The 18,546-nt window shown below is 42.8% G+C and overlaps 1 protein-coding gene across 1 annotated transcript in view; it reads right to left on the reverse strand.

The window, feature by feature from the left end:
* Window positions 1-18,546, reverse strand: part of FREM1 (FRAS1 related extracellular matrix 1) — a 225,320-nt gene that overhangs the window by 41,239 nt on the left and 165,535 nt on the right. The window contains exon 30 of the mRNA XM_077475118.1: window positions 7,632-7,781. Coding sequence (XP_077331244.1) covers window positions 7,632-7,781 — 150 coding nt within the window. The remainder of the gene's footprint in view (window positions 1-7,631; window positions 7,782-18,546) is intronic.

Raw genomic sequence — 18,546 nt, forward strand, 5'->3', positions numbered from 1 at the left:
AAGTGCCCCATCCATTATTCCACGAAGCATGTGCTACAGCAGGAAGACTAGAGGGACAGTGTCACTGATGCATGCATTGTCACTGCTCACCATCAGGACCGAGCATGCATCCTTGATCAGTAGCCACTGGCGTGGCGAAAAGAAGGCCAAGCTCCCCTGACCCTGTCCTGTTGCCATACTCGCACAGGTACTCATTGATGGCCCTCTGCTGTGTGTGCAGCCACTGCAGCATTTCCAAAGTTGAGTTCCAACTGGTGGGCATGTCACAAATGAGGCGGTTGGTGGGCAGGTTGCATTCCCTTTGAATGTCAGCCTGCCGAGCACTGCCATTGTATGACTGGTGGAAATGACCACAGACTTTTCTGGCCTGCCTCAATAGATCCTGTAATCCTGGGTACCTGCTCAAGAACCGCTGCACCACCAAATTCAGGACGTGTGCCAAACATGGGACAAGTGTCCCTGTCAGAGGGCGGAGAGAAGGATGGCAACAGAATCTCTGGCCCAGTGTGGCTCCTGTCCCCAGGCTGACCAACTCAAGCACCGCATGGCATCTTTTAGCCTGACTGCTTGCATAGCCCCTTGAACGGTTATGGAGCACCACTGGTTCAGAGGACAAATCTGCAGAAGAGGCCATAGAGGAAGAAGAAGAGGAGGGGTGGAGGAGAGAGCTGTGGTGGAATCTCCACTAGCATTTTGGAGGGGTAGTGGCAGAACAAGCTCCAACAACACTGAACCCTGTCCTGCATCCTTCCCAGCTGCCAGCAGACTTAACCAGTGCGTCGTGAAGGAAAGGTATCGTCCCTGCCCATGCCTGCTGGACTATGAGTCAGCGGTAATATGAACCTTACTGGCCGCTTAAAACATTGCCTTTCACATGCCGGTAGAGAGCCGAAATGTCCTTCCATGAAAAGAAATGGCGTTCTGGAACCTGCCACTGAGGTACAGCACATTCCACAAATTCACAAAAAGGGCAGAGTCTACTAGCTGAAAAGGCAGCAGTTTCAGTGATAGCAATTTGGCCAAGTTAGCATTTAGATGCTGGGCATGTGGATGGTTGGGACCAAATTTTCTTTATACAGTTCAGCAAGTGGGGTAGGGAAATTTGCCTGCTAAAATAAGATGGTGGTGTACTGCTAGCAGATTGGCTGCAAGTACTTGGGACACCTATTGCTATACCTTCATTCTTCTCAGTGCAGGTTTTTGAGAGGACTGGAAATATAGTAGGGTTGGAGATCCCAGATGAGGAGCAAGGAGAAGACTGCCTTTTTCTTTGATGTGGGTCTTTCAAGTGCTGTTGCCAATGGACTGCATAGCAGGTCATCCTATGTCTGCTCAAGCATGTGGTGCGCAAGAGGCTACTGTTCTGGCCACTCTTGATCCTCTTAAGACATAGGTTGCAAACAGCAACAGTGCCCTCTGCTGCACACATGTCCAAAAAGGCCCACACCAAGGAACTTTTAAAAGTCAGCAGGGAGTCAGCAGCACCCTGCACTTGCAGTGTGATTCAATAGGGTGGCTGCCCTTAAAGGGGTTGTAAAGGCTTGTGTTTTTTCACTTTAACGCATCCTATGCATTAAGTTGAAAAAACACCTTGCAGTCACCGGCTCCCAGCCTCCTGTTTTACTTACCTGAGTCCCGAATTTCCATTGGCACGTCTCCGCCATCCCTCTCTCCACGGGTTCCTGGCTCTTGATTGGATAGATTGATAGCAGTACAGCCATTGGCTTCCACTGCTGTCAATCAAATCCAATGAAGCGAGGGGCGGAGTCGAGTCTGGCATTAGTGTTTGTGGATGCAAATGCTGGACTCGGTAGTGCGCCCGCAAGGTAACCCCCTTGGGAGAGCGCTTCTCCAAGGGGGTTATCTAATGTGGGGAGGAGCCACAAGAGCCACCGAAGGCCCCAGAAATGGATGCAAAATGAGCTGCACAGTGTAGGTAAGTATGACATGTTTGCTATTTAAAAACAATAAAAAACAATCCTTTAGTGTCACTTTAAGCTGCCCCCTAGAGGACATCCTGCCTCGTTGGAGTTGTGCCTCCTCCTTCTCCTCCTCTCTTCTCTTTAGCACCCAAGTACAGACAGTGACCTCATCATCCCCTCCCTCCTTGTCACTGGAACAAACTTGGCAGTATGCTGCAGCTGGGGGAACATCACTGCCAGTTTTTTGTCCTTCTGTGGCACCCCCTCTCTCTAGGCTCACGTCCTCCCTTCCTCAACCTGGGAACCAACATCGGAGCCTTCAAAATGCTGGGCATCCTCCGGCAGCATGTAACTGGCACTGTGGTCGAATAATTCTGGGGACTCCTCCGAGCATGATGGTGGGGCTATGGAAGGAGTGACTGTGGACAAAGAGCCGGTGGAATAGGCTGCTTTGGCAACTGCACTGGAAGGCAAACTACTCTGAACCTGGGTGACAGAGGATGAGGAGGATGAGGATGGCTTTGTTATCCACTCCACCAACTCTTCTGCATGTTGTGGCTCAATAACACGGCCAGCAGCAGAAACAAAGGACAAGCATGCCGCATGTCCATGACCAGCACTGTTGACTGTAGACACAGAGGCTGCTTGCACTCTACTAGTGGCCTGTGAGCGTCTGCCTCTCCTTGGTGGTGTATTTTTTGTTTTGCAACATCACACTACACTGTATTAGATACTGTGTACACCGCCTGAAGTGTATTAGAAACTGTACACACTGTATTAGATACTGTGTACACCGCTTGTACTGTATTAGAAACTGTAAAATGGCTGCACTGTATTTTATACACCACTAGAAGTGTAGTAGAAACTGTACACACCATATTAGATACTGTGTACACCCCCTGCACTGTATTAGAAACTGTACTACAGCTGAACTGTATTATGTACTGTGTACACCACCAGAAGTGTATTAGAGACTGTTCACACTGTTCCTGGCTTGGGCTTGGTTGAGTTTTTCTCTTACTACTTTATCATATTTATGTACCCGCTCTGAGCTTGGGTGAGTTTCTCTCTTGTACACACTGTATTAGATACTGTGTACACCGCCTGCACTGTATTAAAAACTGTACTACAGCTGCATTGTATTGTGTACTGTGTACACACCAGAAGTTTAGTAGAAACTGTACACACTGTATTAGATCCTGTGTATACCGCCTGCACTGTATTAGAAACTGTACAACGGCTGCACGGTATTGTGTACTGTGTACACCACCAGAAGTGTAGTAGAAAAAGTAAACACTGTATTAGATACTGTGTACACCACCTGCACTGTATTAGAAACTGTAATATGGCTGCACTGTATTAGAAACTGTACAATGGCTGCACGGTATTGTATACTGTGTATACCACCAGAAGTGTAGTAGAAACTGTACACACTGTATTAGATACTGTGTACATGGTCTGCACTGTATTAGATACTGTGTACACCACCAGAAAAGTAGAAACTGTACTATGGCTGCACTGTATTGTGTTCTGTGTACACCACCAGAAGTGTAGTAGAAACTGAATAACCTGCCTGCTTAATCTAACTCAATCTATCTCTCTGTCCACGGCAACAAAACTATACACGGCCGCAGTGTAAGCAGCCTTATATAGTATGGGGTGTGGACTTAGTCCCCCTGAGCCATGATTGGCTAAATGCACCCTGCCTTTGGCCAATTATTACTCTCTCAGCAAAGCACGCTGTGATTGGCCAAAGCATGCAGGTCAGGTGCATGCTTTGACCAATCGTCATACAGCAATGCACTGCGATCTCGCAGTACATTATGAGGCGTTTTGTGGCACTCAAATTTTCCGCGAACGCCCCATAATGTTTAAAAAAATGTGGAAAATCAAACAGAAGCCAGCAATTCCTACTTCACTTAATGCATTTGGTCACTTAGAAATAATGCACTTATATACCTTATACAGGCTGATTGACACATATACTGTAAATGTTTTAAGATCAATTTTTTTGGCAATTTACTGTTTCCCACATAAATGTTTGTACTCTCTTTACTGCAAAACAATAAAAACTATTGCAAATTAAAAAAAATTAAGAAATTTGACAAAAGCTATTTATAGAGAATGGGGAAGCTTTTCTGTTAGAAATTGCATAACAGTTTTTGGTTTAGACCAGTATTCTTTATAAGAGCATGTTAGGGTGCATACTGATGTAACATTTTTGTTGGTGATCGTATAAAATAGGATTTTTACTTGGCATTTGTTTTAATTTGTGTGCCATGCATTTTAGGATAATTACCGTATATACTCGAGTATAGGCCGACCCGAATATAAGCCGAGGCCCCCAATTTACCCCCAAAAAAACTGGCAAACTTATTGACTCGTGTATAAGCCGAGGGTGAGACATGCCTGTCCATCCCTGTGTGTGTGTCCGTCCATCCCTGTGTGTCCGTCCATCCCTGTGTGTCCGTCCATCCCTGTGTGTCCGTCCATCCCTGTGTGTCCGTCCATCCATCCCTGTGTGTGTGTGTCTCCATCCATCCATCCATCCATCCCTGTGTGTGTGTGTCTCCATCCATCCATCCATCCATCCCTGTGTGTGTGTGTCTCCATCCATCCATCCATCCATCCCTGTGTGTGTGTGTCTCCATCCATCCATCCATCCATCCCTGTGTGTGTCTCCATCCATGTGTGTGTGTGTGTGTGTGTGTGTGTGTGTGTGTGTGTGTGTGTGTGTGTGTGTGTGTGTCCAGCCTACCTTTGTCCCGAGCCTCCGTCCCGTGCCTTGCCTCCTTGCCTCCGTCCCGTGCCTTGCCTCCTTGCATCCGTCCCGTGTCGTGCCTTGCCTTGCCTTGCCCCCGTCCCGTCCCGTCCCGTCCCGTGCCGTGCCGTCCCGTGCCCTCTTCGTCGGCGGCCATTGTAAAGTTCAAAAGCCGCACCTCCTCCTTCGCCTGTGATAGGCGGAACACTGAATTTCCCAGCAGCCTGTGTTCCGCCTATCACAGACGTCGTATCATCCTCGTCCGTAGTACGAGGATGATACGATGTCCGTGATAGGCGGAACACAGGCTGCTGGGAAATTCAGTGTTCCGCCTATCACAGGCGAAGGCGGAGCCGGAGGCGCGGCTTTTGAATAGAATGGCCGCTGTCTGTCTGCTCGACACGCTGATCGAGCGGGCAGACAGCGATGACTCGAGTATAAGCCGAGGGGGGCACTTTCAGCCTCAAAAAAGAGGCTGAAAATCTCGGCTTATACTCGAGTATATACGGTACAAGATGTGTCTGACAATCAAAATTATCAGATGCAAATACTGTATGTAGACAAGACTTAAACAGTATAGAGATAAATATATTATATAAAGGCATATAAAGTAAATTAAATCAAAATCCCAATGAACTAGACGTGTGATTTGCTTCATTCTGAATTGAAATTATGATAACTTTTTGTTATTTGGAGATTAGGATGTACGCAAATTTCCGAATTACAATAATAATGAATTGAAATTAAACAAAAATAACTAACCAAAATTTTGTCTGAAATTTGAAAGCAAATCAAAATTAGAATGGGTTTCGAGTCAAATTTGAAATCGAATTTGGAAACAAGAATAGAATAAAGTAGAAACTGAAGGAATAGAACGTAAAAGAATAGAATAAAACAGAACAGAATATAAGATACAATAAAATAGAATATAAAATAAAGTAATAGAATAGACAAGAATATACTATAAAATAATAGAATATAAAAGAATATAAAATAAAATTTAAATATAAAAGAACAGAGTAAAACAGAGCAGTATAGTGCAGAACAAAAAATAAAGGAATAGCGTAGAAAAGAATAGAATAAACAGAATAGAAAAGAATAGAGTAAAACAGAATAGAAAACTATTTTTTTTATAAAATAGAATAGAAAATAAAGGAATAGAAGAGAAGATAATAGATTTGATTGGAATAGAATAGAATAGAAAATAAAATAATTCAATAGAAAAGAATATAACAGAATAGAGATTAATAGAACACAATACAATAAAATAGAAAGAATATAACCATCTTCCGAAGTTTTAAATTCAAATAGAATAGATTAGAATAGAAGAGAATAAACAATGAAACAGTAGAATAGAAAAGCATAGAATAAAATAGAAAGAACATAACTGTCTTCTGAAATCGGAATTTCGAATAGAATAAATATGAATTTGCATTTGATTCAAATTTTCCAAATTCGGTCTAATTGAATTCCATTCGACTGAATTTGGGAAATTCAAATCAAATTCTAAAAAGAATAAACAAAACTAAATGAATTCCAAAAACAAACAAAACTAATTTAAAATGCAGTAGTATCATAAAACTGAGGCTAAAAACAAAATGGATATGTCATAAACCTCCATTAGCCAGGATTCTCAAATGACTCTTTTTCAGGACTGCTGTAAATAGCCAGGTTGAAAACAGTCTGGAGAATAGTTTGAACAATACACATTCTGCATCTACCAGAACCAAGCTCTATTCATATTCCATAATTTTTGCTGTGATAAAGTTACCCTTTTAAAAAAAAATTACACTGATGTATAGGGAAGTATCAATCAGTTATACCCCAAACACGCCTATAATAATAGGTCCAGAAGGCATGGGACACAGTCAACCTCCTAAGATCAAAATTTATAATACCCATATCATATTTGAGGTATAACAAATCATTATTTAATTCTGTTAAATAATATGTTGGTTGTTGTACTGTGAATTCCAATTATCTCGAAATATAAATGTATTTATAATAGTTAGAACTAGGGTGCGTCAGCTAAGCATTATAAAATACTTCAGCACATCTACTGACATACCATTGGGACTCTATGACTGAATTTAAGCTCAAGGGACAAGATGCTGCATTTAGTAGCTCTCATCTTACCACTGAAACTACAAAGAGGGCCAGTGACTCTGAGATGGCAGACTGGACTTAAGCAGGCCATACATGGATCAAAATTTAGCAGGGACCAGCTGAATTTTGATCCATGTATGGGAAGGAAGAATGGTAGATCCACTTCTATACAGCTACTCTGTTGGATTTTCCCTGCTCGATCAGTGGCACAGACTATAACCGGCAGTGTTGATCTGGAAAGTATAACTTCTTTTTTATTTAATGTAAAAAATAGCCTTTACAACCTCTTTGAGGAATCTCCTGATGCTCTAAATAGAAATTAAAGACATTTGCCTCTGTGAAGAGCTATCATATTGTAAATTCTGTTACATTCCCGCTTGGGTGTGGCAGTTAGTAATAGAGACACTTTTTAAAGGCCAGAATTGTAACAGCAGACACTGTTACAATGGTGTGGGTTTCCATTAAAACATTTTGTTGCAACAGTTCATGTATATAAAGGGTTAACTGCTTAGTTAACCTGTCCCAGTAATGTTCAATCTCATTCTGCTGGTACTTAGATTGTTGTCCCAGAGTAGGAAAATCTCTGCACAGAGTGAAATCTGACAGTGTATTCAGTGTATACATGCATTAGAAAACAATTATTTTAATAGTTGCACTACAACTATAGGTTATCTTACAATTATAGACTATACATATCTCCTAAATAACAGTAGTAAAACTGGAAAAAAGAACACCTTTTTGTTATGAAAGCTATCATTAATGGCGACATTTTGTTACTGAAAGAGAGTAGATTTTCTGCTAAGTCTGTTCCAGATTTTAAGATGGAGATCAAAAAAGAATACCTCCTTTGGGGTCCACAATTTTCACTACAGCTCTTGTCTTAGTGCCAAGAACAGCATTCACAGGAGAATTCAGAATGACTTCAAAGGTCTCATCGTCTTCTTCTAATCCATCCTGGGTAATTGCTATATTCCAAGTCTTGGTTGACACTCCTACAACAAGTAAACATTTCAATTACTCTTTTAATTACTATTTCAAACAACCTAGTGATAGGGAAATATATTAATTAGCATGTCTGCAGTTAGATGGGAAGAGTCGATGGATGCCATTGTGCTGGCAAAAATCTGATTGCTCTCCTGCTGTTCTCTCCAATCACAGAACATGCCTGTAAAAGCCCCTGGATAGTATTATTTAACCCATACTGCGCTACCAAACATGTAAGATGTTAATTTGAGGCATTAGTAATGGCATTTTCTTTCAGATGGGATTTTGATACAATCTGCAATCTAACTGCTGTAATTGCGATCATGTATACATTTCTAAAGGATAGATTAGTATATAATAAACTACACTAAGGTGGCTAGTCAAAGCCAACTAATTGAATGTATACTTAGGAAAGTAACATGAACTGCTTAGTATGAAGAGTTACATTTCACATTAAATGTTTACACGTAAAAGCAACATTAAGTGCCATCTGTTAAACTTGGCAATACTCAACTGGGAATGTTTTGTAGATGGTTAATGGCTTATTGCCTGGGGGCCTTTTTACACTAATGTGCTTTTATGTGGATAATGGTTCACATATATTAAGAATAAACAATAAATTTTAGTGCACATGGTTTCCTATGGCCATGTTCACATGCTATTGAAAAAAAAAAGCACATTATAATATTTTCCTCTTTGAGAACAGTGTAAATTATCCTTAGAAGGGGCATTGTAAGCTGTAGCATGATTAGGATGTCTTCTTAGCTTCGCAATTCTACTTAACATATATTGCCATATGTGTCTAGAGGAAGTGTATGTAACTTAGTTTTTAGATGTTGTACCCAGTCAAACTTTCTGTACTATTGTCCTAGAAAATCACACAAAAACTGTTTTTTTTTTACTCAGTTTTCAGCCTCTCTTTGTGAATTGAACCTAACAGGGAAATAGTTGAGACAAATTAACTCCTATATAATTACCAAAGCAGGTATATCATTCATTTCACCAATGTTACATATCAGATATCTAAAATGCCTCTTTGATGACTATTTTCCTTTTATTCCTTTATATACTGTATATCATTTCCTCTAATGTTTAGCCAAAACTTTCTTTGTTAGCTATAGATGGCGTAGAACAGGGTAGACCCTCTCTATGGTTTTTATTGCTGCCTGTGTCCCCATTATTTGTGGGGAAGTGCAGCATGCTGGGCTGCAGTAAACATTCAGAGTCCGCAGCAGAGAACAGAACTTGTATTAATCTAGAATCCAGTAATTCACAACACCCGACCGTGAACACTCACAGTATATATTAGCAATTTGTACCGGACCAGGTCTCAGATGTGCCCACAGTATCTGTCTTGAGGGGTGGAATGCAGCCTGGTTGGTCCATACCCAAATGGGTAGATTTCGAAGATTGCACTATCCTTTCCCTACTCACCTGTAACTTCTTCCTGCCACTAATCACTGTCCCTGTTAGATTGGTGACCTGTCCTTACACTACCCACATGCAAAATGTGTGCCAAGCCCAGGAGCCAGGGTCTTAAATAGACCAGCATCTTAAATAGACTCAATATGGCCGCCAGAGTCACATGGAGAAGCAGCATCCAACTAGATAGCTCCCCCAGTGACCCAGGAAACCATAGAGGAAAAATGCTCCCTCTACAATGCCTCTGCGGTTGAACACCACCTGCAGTGGAGAAAGTAGACTGCACCTGCCTACATATTTATTCTGGGGATGAGATTTTGTCCTAGTTTGGAGAAATTTGCTCTTGCTTTCTGTTGTGATTCTGCTGCAGTACACAAAATTAAATCTGAAGGGAATTTCTGAAGGGATGTGGACATGGTTCCTGTCATTACTGATTCTATTGAAAAATTAAAATTGTTTCAGCGTTAGAAATGAAATTAGGTTTTAGGACACCAAGCTTGGCATATATATTGGAACTTTACGCATGCACCATGCTCTACTTGCATGTTACCATGTGTTGTCCAGGCTTCTGTGTTTACAAGTGACAGTAGATAGCAAAGAGCACAGGGCCAGTGACAGAGGTGGTGGAACAGAGTTCCATCATGTTCTGGCTGAAAAAAAACCCTGCTGTTGGGTGTTTCTACTCACTTAATTTTACTTTGACTGGTTGTGTAATTTGAAGTTGCTAGATTAGCCAGGATCAGGTAAATAAATATGTTTGACACTTTGTAGGCATTAGGCTCCATTCACACCATGACATTCCGTTTTGTGAGCGGAATCAGTGCAATTCTGGCCGTGATTCGGAAATGCCTACAAAGTGATTTGTAGATTCTAGGCAAAACTGCTGGCTCGTTATAACGTTGAAGTCAGGCAGTGCTACTCCACCTGTCTGTTTGGACCTTGATTATATAGTACGAAAGATCCTTGGTTTCTTCTGTCCCAAAATTATTCAGTGATCAAAGACTGTAATGTGGGGGGAAAACAGAAGCTATACCCACTGGTATAATTTGGAACAAGAACAGCTCCCATGGAAAGGACATTCATTTTAATCAATTTTGTTTAACCGGGAAGGCTACCATCGTTGGAGATCTCCTGGTATTTAATTAAGTAATGATAAGTAATTATCTTGAAGCAAATCTGTTAGGTAGGGGCTAAGATGAATCCCTAAAATATTTAAACATTTCAGATTTCAAGGTGAAAGAAAAGTGTAATTTTAGCCTCTAGACCTCAGCCCTAGACAGTGTAAGTTTCAGAATTTCTGATTTATTTAGATTCGTTTTGAAGTTCAAAATTCTTTCAAATGAATTAGGGTTGTTTTAAATAAACAGATGTTGTATATAAAACAGGTTATTCGCATGTGCAGATTATGTATTATGTTATTGTTTTTATGTATTTGTTTACAATCTGAATCTCATGAATATTTTGATTTTGCCTAATGGTAGAGAAGAATGGCTGTAGAGAGATGTCAAACAGGGTGACAAGGGGCATCCCTGGTGGGTTTCATTATGAAGTGTATAGGGTTCGCTCAATGTGCCATTAATCCAGACTTGGGCTGTAGAAGATTCAAACAATATCAAGATGCAGTGGTGCATTTTAGGTCAGAGGCCAAACGAGTGGCCATAAGTTAACCCCAGTTTACCTTATCAAAAGCCTTCTCTGTATCAGTGAAGAGGGGTAGGGTGTGCTGGGATTGTTTGTGTACATAAGCTAAGAGAGTTGCCCTAAAGGGATTGTCTCCGGCCTCCCTATGAGGGATAAAAACTGTATGTAATGTAACAGACTCACCTGGGACTGGAGGGGACTGAATGCTAGCCTCTTGGTTACCAACTATGGGCCCTGCCATTTGAGGGCGCTTCAAGTATTCTAGGAAAATTATCTGTTATGTAATACAAAAGGACACTATTAAGGAGGCCATGATGGTCTTTGCCAGCTTGGGACTCATAGCAGATGTATGTGAAAGGAATGCTGATTAATGAGATCTGGAAAGCCCTGGGTCTCCTGTTGTCTACCAGTCTGAAGGGTCTTTCACCTATTATTAATTGTGCTGATTAACACACCTTTGTCTCCTAGAAAACTATTGGGGGGGTGTGTTTATATTTGTAATAATGTATATTGTGAGTTGTGAGCTTGTTGCCAGGCAGTCTGTTCACCTGGGATGTTTTAAGGATTGCATTAATTAGTATGTTAATTAAATTATTGTCAGCTAGTAGTTGCTAGAGGAAGGGGGAGTAGCCACGAGTCAGCCCTACCTCATTATCTAACCCATTGTGTGATGTTTTGGGTAAATATTTGGGTTATTGTGTATGTGGGGGACTGACATACTTTTCAAGTGTATAAAAAGCCTGTATCTTTGTCCAATAAAACATTCCATGTCCCTAAAAGCTAGTGACGGCTAGTGTTGTAAGTTTGGCTAAAATATCTGTTCTCTGATCTTCAGACTGGAAGTGGCTGTATATTGATGGACACACTGAAGCAGAGTGTGAGAAAAAGTTCTGTGACACAGTCTGATCATGAGAAATCCACCATGGAAGGAATAGAAGTAATCTAGTAGTAAGCACCGTAGTGCACATTTTTATATCTAATTTGAGCAAGAAAATTGGCTTATAACTGCCTGGTTTAGGCAATACTGCCATGTGTGCCCAGGAGTTTAATGCCTTATCTGTTCTTTTTCAGTGATGAAATTAGCATAAGAGGTTAGTTGTGGCATTAAAATTTCCTGAAAGGTCTTAAAAAACCCAAAACCACGCCCTTCACTGCTTGGAGAAACTCACCCACTAAAGCTTTAAAGGAATCTGTCAATCAATACGGTAGGTTTGCCTGTCACAATGTTTAATAATACATTCCTGACAGATCAGCCTGTGATAGGGAGATATTAGGGGGAACAATGCATAGATTTTGATAAAAGTTCTTAAAAGCGTAAGCAAATCTTACCTAATGCTAGGAGTGTATATGAAGTTTCTTGGTGGATCAAGAGTCACTATTTGCTCATTACACCCTCACTTCTTCCTAGCACCTAGTTTAATTTGTTTTGTCTCATAATCAATTTGTGTGTATCATTCTTACAAAATATTATTTAAGGTCACGAGTCAACTGGGACAAATCTATAGGATCTATTAGAAGAAGTCACCTTTACAGGTTGGAAGTTTGGGTATATACATTTATATATTTATATAAATTTATACTTTAGTAGTTTTACTAGTAGTTTGAACAATGAACACACAGTATATGAACATTTTCTGTTTCCAGAACTCTTTCTAATGGCTATGAGGGGCTTCTTTAGCTGATTTCAAAATGCCCCATTGTGTAAAACAATACGCATAACTTTTATACTTTTATTCTGATATACCCTCCTCTAGCTATCAGTTGAGTAGAAAACGTTCAACATTTGCTTGTAAAGGTTTGAAGCATGGCCTCCTAACAGTGATTTTGTGAAGGAACAGCTATATAATGTCACTATGGGTGACGTAAATAACTAGGATCTGTAAATACGGAGGACAGCAACCAAAGATGAGAAAGTCCTGCACCCAGGACTGGCACATAAACTGCAAAGAAGTACAGAAACACAAAACTGAGCCTAATTATTGTATACCGCACACCCCCGACACTGGTGCCGCAAACAGCATACAAAGCCTTTTTTGCCGACACTCAACTCCTTCCCCATCAGCAGAGCAGGGAAGTGTAGGTGAGACACTAATGCATTCCAATTTCAGAATTCCCCATGCCACATCTGCACTGAGGGGGAGGCTCCGTGCCCCCGCACATTGTAAATGATAAGAAACATTGTTTGGGTGCAGTTCTGCTGGGGGGAGGGGGGGGGTCGCTGTTTCCAGGAGGAGGAGGAAGTCTGTCTTGGCTACTGCTAAAGCCAATCACAATCCTGCTAGCCCCATCCACCATCTGGAGGAAGATGACTCGTTTGGTTGCTGCTACCAATTTCCGAAAGAAGGGATTTTACCGTGATTGAGAAAACCACAATCAGGTGACAGTTTGTGGAATTACTGTTGTGCTTCTGGGAACTTTTTTGAAATTATTCCTGAACATTTGCATCACTTATTACTGAACCCCTGCACTCTGTGTCCCTTTAAGCCACAGCCAGTATTCAGCGCAATGAAAATTACACCCAACCACTTTTTCTCAGCTGCAGGGGCCCAACTTATGATCCTGCACACAGGCCCACTGCTTTCAGAAAATGCCCCTGACCTGAGCTCATCATCACATACAAGCACGTGGGTTGGATGAGAGAGGTGGATCAGCAGGATGACTGTGCCAGGACAGGTAAATGAGTGTCATCTCTGCTTCCTTTCACCATTCTGCATATCACGCATATCATAGGTGAGAAGAGGGTGCAGCAGTGGAGCAGATGAGCAGGAGTGTCCAGTGGTGGAGAAAATGGGCAGGAGGGGTTCAGAGGTGGAACAGAAGAGCAGGAGGGTACAGCGGTGGGGCAGATGTGCAGGGATGTACAGTGGTGGAAGAGATGAGAAAGGGGTTTAGCAGTGGGAGAGAAGAGTAAGTGGGGTACAGTGGTGGGTCAGATGAGCAGGGGGGTTTAGTGTTGGGCCAGATGAGCAGGGGGGTTTCAGTGCTGGGGCAGGGGGTAGAGCAGTGGGACAGATGTGAAAAGAGGGAATTGGTAGGGCAGATGAGCAGGGGGTTACAGTGGCGGCAGGAGAGCTGGGTTGAACAGTGGTGGGGCAAAAGAGCAGGGGGTACAGAGGCACATTGGTGGGGCAGATGAGAAACCAGGTTACAGTGGTTAGGACAGATAAGGTGATTCAGTTGTAAGTGCATGAGGATACGGCGGGGGAGCAAATGTGCAGGGAGGTACAGTGGTGGGGCAGATGAGAAAAAGGGTACATTGATGGGGCAGATGAGCAGGGGGGTTACAATGGTGGGATAGAAGAGCAAGGGGGGACAGTGATGGGGCAGATGTGCAGGAGGTACAGTGGTGGGAGGGATGAGAAGGGGGTTCAGCAGTGGGGCAGAAAAGCAGGGGGGTACAGTAATGGGGCAGATGAGCAGGGGGCTCAGTGTTGGGTCAGATGAGAAGGGGTTACAGTGAGGGGAAAGATGAGTGGGCGGTTCAGTGTTGGGGCAGAGGAGTAGGGGGTACAGAGGTGGGGCAGAGGAGCAGGGGGTACAGAGGTGGGGCAGATATGCAGAGGTGTGCAGAGGAGAAAGGAGGTACATCGGTGGAACACATAAGCAGGGGATTACATTGGTTGGGCAGAAGAGCAAGGGAAAAGAGGTGGGACAGATGCGCAGGAGTTACAGTCGTGGGACAGATGCGCAGGAGTTACAGTCGTGGGACAGATGAAAAAGGAGGTTACAGTGGTGGGGCAGATGAGCGGATAAGTTCAGTGTTAGGACAGATGAGAAGATGGATTAATGATGTAGCAGATGTGCATGGAGGTACAGTGGTGAGGCAGATGAGAAAGGGGGAACATTGGTGGGGGCCTATGAGCAAGGGGTTACAGTGGTGGAGCAGATGAGCAGGGGCGGTACAGTCGTGGGGCAGATGTGCAGGGTAGAACAGTGGTGGTGCAGATGTGCAGGGGGTTACAGTGGTGGGGCAGATGTACAGAGGGTTACAGTGGTAGGGCAGATGTACAGAGGGTTACAGTGGTGGGGCAGATGAGCAGGGGGTTACAGTGGTGTAACAGATTTGCAGGGGAGGGCAGTGATCTGAGGTGTGAAGGTACAGGAATTGGGGCTGATCTGAGGCATGGGAGTGCAGGATGTTAATTTCTCACTAGTAGTAGTTTACAGCATTTACTTTATAAAAAAAAAAAACTTTATGTGATTCAGAGTGTAAAGTTAACATTTTTTTGTTATAAAATTGTCACACTCAATTTCTTTGAAAAAAAATTTCAGCACACTGTGCTCAAAAGGTGGCCTACCCCAGCCCCACACTATACGCATTAAAGCAGTATTAATCCCCCAACACAAATGTATTAAATTGCAGCTCATCAATTCTTAGTGTGGAATTTTTTTCCCATAATTTGCACCAGGTGGTCCAGCCATTAAGTAGCATTTATAGGGTTCAGACTATTTTAACATTGACAAGGGTGCTCGGATTTTATTCATTTATGTAAGACCCCCAAATGAAACTGCTAACACTGCTTATAAAGTGTTATCTGGAGTTCATCTGCAATTTGTTAGGTCAGCCATGCATGGTTAAAACCGTTAATCGGCAGGCTGAATGTACCAAGCTGATCAATCGGTCAACTTGGGTACAACCAGCGTGCCAGATGCTCTTGCGATTATTGCCAACGGCTGCTATAGCCACTAGCGATAATCACTGTCTTTTGCCAGGAAGGATGGTTTCCCCTATCCGCCCCCCTGCCAGAAGAAGACAATGGGGGTTATTTACTAAAGGCAAATCCACTTTGCACTACAAGTGCAAACTACAAGTGCAAAGTGCACTCGAAATTGCACTTGGAAGTGCAGTCGCTGTAGATCCAAGGGGGACATGCAAAGAAAATAAAAAAACAGCATTTTAGCTTGCACATGATTGGATAATAAAATCAGCAGAGCTTCCCCACATTTCAGATCTACACCTCAATGGCGTCCCTGCCATTGTGAGCGGAGGCAGTGACAAGGCAACATCTGAAGAGAAGAAGAGAAGAACAGAAGAACAGAAGACAGCGGCAACAGCAGCGACAGAAGACTGGGCCACCGCTTGTAAAAGAGCTAGAAGAAGGCACGGTGGCCCGGCAAGAAGAACCGAAGAGGGGGACAAGACCCCCGAAGAGGGGGACAAGACCCCCGAAGTCAGAAGAAGAGGGCGGCGGCGAAGAAGAAAGCCGGGCTCCTCCGCTAGAAAAAGAGCTAGCAGAATATAGCGGAGGAGTCCGGTGAGAAGACCCCCGAAGACAGACAGAAGACCCCCGGAGCTGTGCAATAAACTATTTTAACCCTTGTGTGTTGTGTTTTTTTTTTACTTTTTTTTACAGGTAAATGGGTAGGGGTTCATTGTACCCCATACTCATTCACATAGGGTGGGGGGCCGGTATCTGGGGCCCCCTTATTAAAGGGGGCTCCCGGATTCCGATAAGCCCCCCGCCCGCAGACCACGACAACCAACGGCCAGGGTTGTCGGGAAGAGGCCCTTGTCCTCATCAACATGGGGACAAGGTGCTTTGGGGTGGGGGGCGCGGCCCCCCTTTCCCAAGGCACCCCCCATGTTGAGGGCACGCGGCCTGGTACGGCTTAGGAGGGGGGGGGCGCTCGCTCGTTCCCACCCCCTTTCCTGGCCGGCTGTCTAGCGTGCTCAGATAAGGGTCTGATATGGACCTAGGGGGACCCCCACGCCGATTTTTCAGCGTAGGGGTTCCCCTTTAAGTCCATTCCAGGTGACGGGACCAGCGACGCCTCCCTCGCTGGCCCCGGCTACCTGGAGACGCGCTCAAAATGAGCGGACTTTCCTCAATGTGTGTGTGTGAGTCCGTTCATTTCAAAAGTACGGCGGATAGTCAGGCGGACTTAGTACGCCATATTAGTCCGCTGAAAAAGTGCCGTGTGTGGGCAAGTAGCTCGTTCGGAAAGTACGACGGACAGTCCGGCGGAAAGTCCGCCAGACTAAGTCCGCCGGATAGTCTGCTACGTGTGTAGGCGGCATTTGACAGAAAGTGTGCTCCTGGCAACATCACCAGGTAAAATAAAGAAAAAAAAAGACTAAAAAAAAACAAATGCAGCTAACACATCTAAGGATTGGTAGCCTGCAATATATTTTTGTTTTTGGGTTTAATACAACTTTAAGCCACAAACTGGCCAAAAGCGGAACCAAAGTTACTAAATACAAAACTGTAAGCAGACAGGCTCTTTATTGCAGAAGAGACATGCATGTCTCTTCTGCAATAAAGGAAACCTACCTGCCTGCTCGCAGTCTTCTTTGAAATGTACGCTGAGCTGCACATGCACAAGCGCAAGAGTGACTTCATCCTGTGGCAGTCAATGAAGATGATCGCAGCCGGGTACTCAGAATAAGCCAGGTAGAAGATGGTGGCAAGGAACTGAGAACTATTGACATAGAGGTATTACGGGTTTTAGTTCTGCTTTAAAATGTGGGTGAATAAAACACTATGATTTGTCAAAAACATAAATTCAATCCCCATTTTCATGTCATTACATTAATAAGTCGCAGATGATATTTATAATTTAGGCTAAAAGTCCTATTCGCTCAGCAACATAGTATACAAACAACTAACAGCTAATTCCATCCTGCAAGTGAGCAGAAAGTCGCTTTGTTGGCAGGCAAAAGCAGCGGCTCTCTTCTTTTAAGGTTTAGTAAATGTAACAACATGCCAAAATCTCCCAGAAAATCACTATGTTTTACTACTAATTAATTAAGTATAATGTAAGTAAGATAATGCTTTGTTATAGCACATTAATCCCCTGCTGTTTAGATAAACAATGCCTTGCACATAAATTTGCAGACATAAGATAACTATATTATTATGTTTAAAAGAGCTTTCATCAGAAACAGTTTCAATATTCTCAAAAACAACAAGAGAAAGGAAAACAAAAGACAGACACAAGTCATTTAATGTAACGTCTACTCTTCATTAGCTGTTTTCTAGTTCTATTAATATATGTTCTATTTTTTAAAATGCATCCAATTATTATTTGGGTAACGTAAAGAGTAAGGTGGGAAAAAAACTTAATGTTGCACTACCCCTTTAAAATGGTAAAATATTAATTCCCAGTGACCAGCAATTGATTATTACACCAACTTCATAGTTAATAATAAATCCAGAGGTGGTAAACACAATAATATTATCATGTGGAAAAGAAGTCCAATCAGCTTGTTTCAATTGAAAAAACTTCTTGTGCAAATCTGCTCTGCAAATGTACCAAATTCAGTGCACCACCACCAGCCTCTTATAAGAGATATATGACCCCTACCAACCAAGGTCAAAAGCGCATAGTTATACTGTATTTATCATGAGGATTAAATTGGCCAGCTTGATACAGATCACGGCCCTCAAATAATTCCACAACATGTGTAGCCAAACGGAAAACATAAAGAAACAAAGTAGACCAGATCGTGTAATCCTATAAAATCTTCTTAATTTATTCAATAAAGGAGGGTACTCACAAAGCAAAGAATAAAGATCATGAAAAGAAGTCCACAAGTCCACTCTTGCCAGTGGCAGACATAATGACATCAGCAGCCTAACTAAGCTCTGCTGACGTGTTTCATCACAGAGAATGTCTTCAGGGGCCAGGAGTAAGCTGCTGAATAGGGATGAGCCGAACACCCCCGGTTCGGTTCGCACCAGAACTTTCGAACGGACCCCGCGTTCGTTA

The sequence above is a fragment of the Lithobates pipiens genome, unplaced genomic scaffold (genome assembly GCF_037356315.1).
Source record: "Lithobates pipiens isolate NorthernLeopardFrog02 unplaced genomic scaffold, aLitPip1_a1.2 Scaffold_13, whole genome shotgun sequence".
NCBI lineage: Eukaryota > Metazoa > Chordata > Amphibia > Anura > Ranidae > Lithobates > Lithobates pipiens.